Source organism: Sabethes cyaneus, chromosome 3 (genome assembly GCF_943734655.1).
Source record: "Sabethes cyaneus chromosome 3, idSabCyanKW18_F2, whole genome shotgun sequence".
NCBI classification, from domain to species: domain Eukaryota; kingdom Metazoa; phylum Arthropoda; class Insecta; order Diptera; family Culicidae; genus Sabethes; species Sabethes cyaneus.
The window spans coordinates 12,059,024-12,067,733 of record NC_071355.1 but is presented as its reverse complement, the minus strand read 5'-3'; the positions used below and the strand labels follow the sequence as shown (position 1 = coordinate 12,067,733).

Below are 8,710 nucleotides of genomic sequence, written 5' to 3'. Positions count from 1 at the left end.
AAGACAACTGACAAGAAAAATGGCAAAAAAGTGAATGAAGGACAATATGAAATGGCAAACGATGAAAAGATGACAAAATACAAATAAAAGACTTTTTTTTGGAACGGTAGTTCTTTTACAATTGACGTAGGGACGGTTATCGTTGTGACTCCTACCTTTTGTCCAATGCTGGAGGGTGCATGGGTCGAACCAAGCTATAATATGAGATTTTAACCGGATTCGAACCCACCACACCCTCCAGGGCATGTGGTGCGCTGGTACTGATGTACCTTTGAACCATATAGGCGGTGGACAAAAGGAGCCTGCACAACCCCCTTTTATTAAGCGAGCGACGTATCTTCAAGCTCCACCGTTAGGTGGGTTGAGTTTATTTATAGACACAAACAAGGATGGAAAAAGTCATTCACTCAAGTGAGCATTGCTGATTTACGATCATAATCTGTCAAAAGCATAAAGGTTACTACCACTAACGCTCAGCAGTGATCCAGAACTTTACTGATTCGCTCTCGCTGTTAGCTGTGCACGAACCAGTCTCGAAAGCGAAATGATTCTAAAGGGATATGAAAAAAAGTGATTGAATCAGAACCGACACAACAACAAGACGAACGTAAGCGATGGGAATCGGTTTGAACTTGGTTCACTTACGCTCACTGATCGTTCAGTTTTAGCTCAATGGTATTCACACTTCTGCTATAAAAATATACTGTAATTATTCTCCATATGTTTCCAATATTCAAACACTCAATAAGTTCTGTAACTTATTCAGAAGTTACAGAACTTATTGGAGCAAAATTAAAGCTGATTCAAATGATGATTTCAATCATTTTCGGTTCATGAACGATTGAGAAGATGAAAAGCAAAATAAAATCGGTTCAGATTCGCTCAGTGGCAAACGTTTGGTTCGGTTCTTTAGAGTCAGAGAGTGAAAAAAAACTTGGTCTCTCTGAGTGAGCGTCCCAACAACACCGAAGCTGAATTAAAATGCTACTGATTTGGTCACAGCTGATTTAACTCTGTATACAGGTGGTAGACGCTGAATAAATTTAAGCAAAGGACTCAGTATTCTATAAGTGATTAAGCAGTCAACGAACGCGCTATAAATCAGCTGCTTCACATAATAGTGTCACATGCAGATTAGGCGCATCTTCAACCTCTCCGCAACCCGTCAATATTCTCAATAATTGTGCTATACTAGCTGAATAAACGATTTTTCATCTTGATAAACAAACCTCCCACGAAACATTTATGCGCTGATTAAATATTTTAGCAATCATTATTATTCAGCCATAGCTGAATATGCATCGAATAAAATTTATGTAAACAATTGGGTATTTTAGTGGTATATACATTTCCGCATATTCTGATAAGATATGATGCCATTCAATCGCTACATGAAGACTTTTCCGAATTTGACTAATGGAAGTAATGAAAAAACTTTTTTTTTATATTTGAAAAAATTTTTTGGAATAAGACGATAGCTTATAAGTAAACCACTTTTCTTTTTAGCTCGCTTTAGACAACACAGTGAATAGATACACTATGGTCATCGAACGATACAGGTTTCATATGAGAGCTTTAAAAGCTCGGTTAAAATGAAGAGCTCTATCACAGAGATAGAAAAGAGGGAGAGAACTTCTGACATCGAGTCAATCAATCGGCTTGGTTGATATCTGTCAAACAGCAAATCATTCTAGTTTTGATTATTATTAATTTTTTCATCGAATATTGACTTAATTGAAATAAAAAAAGAACTGCGAAATTCAGGAAACGACGGGCTATCAAATAAGATAGAAAAATCCACTTTTTTGGGAAAATTAAAATACCCAATTCTACAATACTTATTCAGCTGAAATTGGAGAACTTATACAACCTATTTTGTTTGAGACAGAAAGAACACTTGTTAAGCAAGTATATAGCCCTTTACATAACCTCTGTGCGCCTTGTTTCCAGCTTGGCGCAAATTGATTATTTAAAAACGCGCAAAAGCCTCTATTAAGCTCCATTGCAGCTTCGAAAGCAGCTATAAGCAAGCCCGAAGCTTGACTTAGATGTTTAAGAGCTGAAAAAAGGTTTTTATTTCTAATACTAAACCATAGTTCAGCCACAGGTTGAATAAATTCAGTTAAAAAACGTTTGATCAGCCTAGAATTGTTACTTGGGTAGCTGCTTTCAAAGCTGCAATGGAGGTTAATAGAGGTTTCTGCGTGTTTTTAAATAACCAACTTGCGCAATGCTGTCCATTCTATTTTTAGAACGAGAGATAGTTTTGCAATGCTTTTTCAGTCGCTTAATCAACGTGAACACAGCACACAGCACGTAAACTTCCGTTTAAAAAAAAATTAATTATATATGCCTGACCTCATTTCAAGGTCAATACAAAAAACACGTAGTTGGTCTAAAGAAAAGACGACAATATGACGACGAAAATGCACCAAAACAGCAACAAAAAAGCCTTCGAAAAAAAACCAAATCAGGTACAAAAAATGAGCAAATGACGAAAATATGACGAAAATACAACAAAAATACAACAAAAATACGACAAATTAATACCAATAAGACAATAAATATGAAGAAAAGACAACAACGAGATGAAACAAAGTCGATATCAGAATGACTAAAAGATAGCAAATAGGCGTCAAAAGGACGATGAAAAAGCGGCAAAAAGGCAGCAAAAAGACGATGGAAACACGACGAAACGGTAATAGCAAATAGGCACAAAACCCTTTGGAAAAGGACGGAGAGCAACAAAAATGCGATGAAAAACCGCCGAAAAACGCCAAAGAAGTGATCAACCAAAAACGCCATAAAAGACGATAAAATATGATAGAAAATTGCTGCAAATAGACAAAGAAACAAAACAACTAACTAATTTTAACTGCCGAGAGCCGGGGTGGTTCCTGTCGTATCAAGAATTCCTCTTCATTGTACTCGGTCCCGGGTTACTCGTCGCTAATTTGTTGCGCGTCTCGACACACGCACGTCGGCTTCAATCTGGTCCAGCCATCTAGCACGTTGGGTCCCTTTATTCCTGGTGCCGGTGGGGTTCTTGAACAGAACGGATTCTACAGCACAGTCGTCCGGCATCCTTGCGACATGGCCAGCCCACCGTAATCTCCCAACTTTCGCCAGGTGTACGATGGGAATCTCTCCAAGCAGTGCCTGTAGCTCGTGATTCATACGTCTCCGCCACTCTCCGCTTTCCGTCTGTCATCCGCCAAAAATAGTCCGCAACACCTTTTGATTTTCAGCTTGAATGCGTCGTTGGATCTCCTTCGTATTATTGTCGGCGGTGACCAGAGATTCCAAATATACGAACTCATCAACCACTTCCAGTTCATCACCATCAATAGTCACTGACCGTGGGAGGCAAACGTTACTTTATCTGGAGGCTCTTCCTACCATATATTTGGTTTTCGACGCATAAGATTCGTAACCCTATCCTCCAAGCCTCCGTTTTTAGTGTGGCGTAAATTGCCTCCTCCGTACCAAGGTTTCTAGTAATGATGTTGAGGTCGTCTGCGAAGGCTAGGAGTTGTCTACCCTTGTTGAAGATCATTCCTCTCGTTTCGATGCCCGCTCGCCGTATCACACCATCAATAGCGATATTGAATAACATACAGGACAGTCCATCCCCTTGCCGCAACCCTCTGCGCGATTCGAAAAGAACTCCAGAGTGTTCTCGAAACGCGCACGTAGCACATCACTCGCTCCAGAGTAGCTTTGATCAGCCGCGTCAGTTTGTCCGGAAAACCGTACTCGTGCATTATCTGCCAAAGCTGTTCGCGTTCAACGGTATCGTATGCTGCTCTAAAATCCACCAAAATATGATGCGTGGGCACGTTGTACTCTCGACATTTCTGGAGGATTTGTCGGAGAGTAAAAATTTGATCCGTAGTAGCACGGGCCCCCATAAAGCCCGCCTGATTTTGCCCTTCGAATTCTTTTGCTATTGGGGATAGACGACGCAATAAAATCTGGGAGAGCACCTTGTAGGCGGCGTTGACTAACAACGTGATGCCGCAGTAATTACAGTAATCTAGCCGGTCGCCCTTTTTGTAGATGGGACAGACTACACCTTCCATCCATTTTCTCCTCCTCCCAAATCCTAGAAATTATCCAATGAAATACCGTTTCTAGCGGTTCTTGGTCATTTTTGTAGACTTCTGCCGGGAGTCGGTTCTTTCCGGCGGCTCTATTATTCTTCAGCTGACGAATTTCTAGCCGGATCTCTTCGAGATCGGGAGCCGGCATGCTGTTGTCATTTGTAGGCACTCCAAGGTTAACTTCCGTTGCGTCTCCTACTGCTATATCGCCGTTGAGGTGCTTATCGAAACACTGCTTCCACCTGTCGACCACATCGCGCTCATTTGTGATTAGATCCTCTCCCTCGTCCCTACACATCCCAAGTAACAATCCAATAGCAAATTGGTCTTATTCATTTCTTATAGTAGTTTTATCAGAGCATTTCAAAGTCTGTTAGGTTTTATAATGTTTCTCCTCAAGTGAATTTTATCTTATTTGACTAACATTTCTGAAGTATGACTGAAGGAGACTTGAAGCATCACCCATAAAACTAAATTATCAATAAGTTTAATGCACCTTATAAGGGGTTTTAAAGGATACTTCATTCTTGCTTAAAAACGACGCTCCTTAAAACTTAACAATAGTTTTGACAAAAACTTATGACATTCTTCTGCAAGATTCGTTTATCTTAACAATACTGCCGTAAAACTCTCTTAAAATCGTATATTCTTCAAAGAGAAATTATACTCTTGAATAAGAACATTCTAACGTAAACAACTAATCTGTCAAAATGGGCGTCTGAACCTGGAGAAAATTGAAGAATACAGATCTTTTAAACAAAAATTTAGCGAAATTCTGTGTAATATTTTGAACACTCATATGAACAATCAGCGAAGTCACAAAACAATAAAGATCTCAGGACTAACTGAACTGGGGAAGGACAGTGCCGGTAATGATGCATTTGCCAGAGGCGGTCCGGGTTTCCTCTAGAGCTTTTCGTATTTTTTAAACTAAATATAGAGTTCATAAGTCAGATCTCTTTGTATGGAAAATGTTTGAAGGCACTGAAGCAGTTGAAGCATAATTTTTACAAACAGTTGTACCGATTGTAAATTAAACGCTTGGAACTGTCGTGCAGTCCAAACAGCACAAACAACACGTTACGTCGACTTCTGCATGAAATCATTAATTTTTTTAATTAATTTAATTTTTCAATAATCTAGCAAAAATAACTGGCGCGTTAAAATGTTCTAACTTTCATGTCACAAAACATCGACAAACCGAGCGTGGCATGAAAAATTACTCATTTATGAGCAACAAAGCAGCTGCTTTTATCACCATTTTTATTTTCAATTTTCATTTATACCCATTTAGAAATAGCAATATCTGTGAATGCTTATAGTTTATAGCTCTTGGTTAATTTAAAACATTTAAGGCTGTGAAAAGTGTATGATGTCTTGCAAGTGTTCTTTGAAGAGACAACCATAAAATCATCAACACTTGTGGCTCTCTTGGAAGTCATTATAAATAGATATCGATAAGAATTACAAGTTTTAAAAGGATCTTTGGAAATTTTCTTGAGAACCTTCTTTAGTGTGGGCCTCCCTCGCCTTATAAGGGTTTTATGGCTGTTTTATCGCAGTTTTGTAGAATTACAAGTTTTGAGATCGGTTTTAAGCAGCAAATTCTGTAAACCTCTTCAATTGCACCTTAAAATTGAAATTGTTACTTTGGATAGCACGTTGGGCCCCTTTATTCCTGGTGCCGGTGGTGTTCTTGAACATAACGGATTTCACTGCACGATGTACGATGGAAATCTCCAAGCAATGCCTCTAGCTCGTGATTCATACACCTCCGCTACTCTCTGCTTTCCGTTTGTACTCCGCCAAAAATAGTCCGCAACACCTTTCGCTCAAATACGGCTAGTGCACGTATGTCTTCCGTAAGCAAAGTTACTGTCTCAAGTTCATAGAGGACTACCGGTCTGATTAGCGTTTTGTACATCGTTAGCTTTGTGCGGTGGCGCATGCTCCCAGAAGAAGCCTTCTTGATGTACGCAACAAACGCAGCGCTGACATTGCATCCGACCATCATCTTGTTATCGCTGAGATACGTCTGCGCGTCGCACGTGTCCAACGACGGGAGGAGAAAGTTGGGTCCGAAAGTACGACGTCCGCCGATTGGAGAATCCTGAGGTGAAAAGGGCCTTTGTTGAACAACTTGAATCTCGAACCTCGGAGTTGCCACCTGGTGGAACCGTCGAAGACCGGCACCAAGAACGCCTTCATCACGACCAGTGATGAAACCCTTCGGCAAAGCGCGCAGTGGACGGAGGGAGTGGATTTCGGATGAAACTTGGAGGAAGATCGACGTGCGGAGAGAGGCGAAAGCCGGCATTGAGCGAGCGCGGACCAGATCGGCTAAGACAGCTGCCCGTCAACGATACGCCGAACTGGAGAGGGCTGTTAAACGTGCTTGTAGGCGGGACAAGAGAGCCTGGAGTGGTGTCAGGATGAATACAAAGATGCCGCTAAAGGACAGAGCTGGTCATCTATTGACTGACCGTACAGAACAGCTTAAGCGATGGACTGAACATTTTGAACAACTCTTCCGAGTTTCAAATATCAGAGACCAACAAAACCAGCAGCGTACGACGCCTACAGATCGTCGAATAAATCGCGTGAACTCGGAGGCGCCATCGCTGGATGAAATTGTAGCAGCCATCAAGAGTATGAAATCCAATAGAGCGCCAGGGATAGATCGTATTTCAGCCGAAATGCTCAAAGCTGACCCATCTTTGTCAGCCCAGATGATGCATCAGCTTTTCAGCAATATTTGGGAAACCGCAACTTTTCCGGTGGACTGGATGCAGGGCATATTGGTCAAAGTCCCTAAGAAAGGAGACCTAACGGAATGCGGTAACTGGCGTGGCATCACGTTGCTCTGTATTACTCTCAAAGTACTCTGTAAGGTAATCCTCAACCGGATCCAGGAGAAGATCGACGTTACTCTCCGGCGGTAGCAAGCTGGATTCCGTGCTGGCCGATCATGTGTAGACCATATCACAACGCTCCGCATTATATTGGAGCAGATCAACGAATTCCAGGACTCTCTTCTGCTGGTGTTCGTTGACTTCGAAAAGGCGTTCGACCGACTCAATCACGAAAACATCTGGGGCGCACTTAGGCGTAGAGGAGTTCCAGATAAGCTAGTCCATCTCATCGAGGCTCAGTACGAGGCGTTCTCGTGCAAGGTTTTGCACGACGGCGCCTTGTCCGACCCCATTAGGGTTACTGCTGGCGTGAGACAGGGCTGCATTTTGACACCGCTTCTGTTTCTTATCGTTATGGATGAGATATTAGTTGGAACAATTGACAGTAGACCAAATCGAGGATTGCCTTGGAATCCCTCTAACGATGGAGCAGCTAAAAGACCTCGATCTAGCCGACGGCATTGTCTTGCTCGCACAACGCCGAAACGATATGCAGAGCAACTCAGCGGAGACAACGCAAAAACTGCAAACATTCATTAACCGATGCCTGGTGGCCTGACAACTGCATATCCAATGGGGAAATCCATCGTCGATGCCATTAACTGCCGGTAGCAACAGGAATTCGTAAATGTAGGTGGAAGTGGACCGGAAACACCTTGAGGAAAGGAGCGAACGAGCACAGAAGCATTCGACTGGAATTCGCAAGGACAGCGCAGAAGAGGCAGACCCAGGCAGGTTCATGGGGACGCAGCTTAGCCAACGATATCGGGGCTGTAGACAACAACCTGTCCTGGCGACAGATAAAAGCCATGGCGGGTAATCATGGCTAAACTGGTGACAAGTGATATATTTAATTGAACAATCTTCTTTGTTTTCTTTAAAAAACGAGTTTAATAAGAACGGATAGTTTTCGACAAATAAATTAGTGTGCGTGTTTCATAAGGTTGTTCAGACGAAAGCATTAAAAATAAAATAGCAATAAAAGGTCAGTCAGTTTGCTAGAATAAAAAGCCGGAGTAGATAGATGAAATCATCAGTGAAAATCGACTAAAAACGTTATTACAAAACAATGGTCTGCTTTTTTTCGCCGTACAGACACAAAATATCGTTTCACGCGCAAAATGTACATGCTTTCCTAAAATCTAATTATTTTGTCTATATAGTACACTCTTTTCTGTCGGTTCTGTTAAAATGGCACACAACAATGGCCGTCTGGGATCTGCGCACTCTGCCGTTTTATGTATTTCTGAAAGGAATGGATGGCTCTATCATCTAGTCTTAGTGGCGCGTGCCGTCGTGCCGTGGGCCGCGGATCCGGCGAGCGGGGTTTCAGCTTTTTCTTCCCTCGACAACGGCACTGCCGGAGGAGGATTTCTCCAGCTCGTTGGTCATATTGGTGCGGACCGTCTTGAGAACGACGTTCGTTTTCTGAATTTGCTGTTTGATGTCGCGCTCGAGTTGCTCTTTGCGCTTGTTGGACGACTTAATGCTGTCGTAGGCCAGCTCCAGGTGACGACGGGTTTGCTTGTAGCGTCGCTTCAGCTCCGCGTAGTCCGCCTCCAGCTGAGCGCAATCGTGAACCACCGCTTTACTAGCGTTACTCGAGGCCAATGACGCGTTGAACCCGCATTTGGCTGAAATATAATAGTTATTGCAGGTGAGAAAACTATTATTTTTAAAGACCGACGTTGATTT

At 42.2% G+C, this 8,710-nt stretch overlaps 1 protein-coding gene across 1 annotated transcript in view; it reads right to left on the bottom strand.

Moving 5' to 3' along the window:
• Positions 1–8,177: 8,177 nt before the first annotated feature.
• Positions 8,178–8,710, bottom strand: part of LOC128739263 (centrosomin) — a 34,449-nt gene continuing 33,916 nt past the window's right edge. The window contains exon 8 of the mRNA XM_053834741.1: positions 8,178–8,649. Within this exon, the coding sequence (XP_053690716.1) occupies positions 8,345–8,649 (305 nt within the window). The 3' untranslated portion in view covers positions 8,178–8,344. The remainder of the gene's footprint in view (positions 8,650–8,710) is intronic.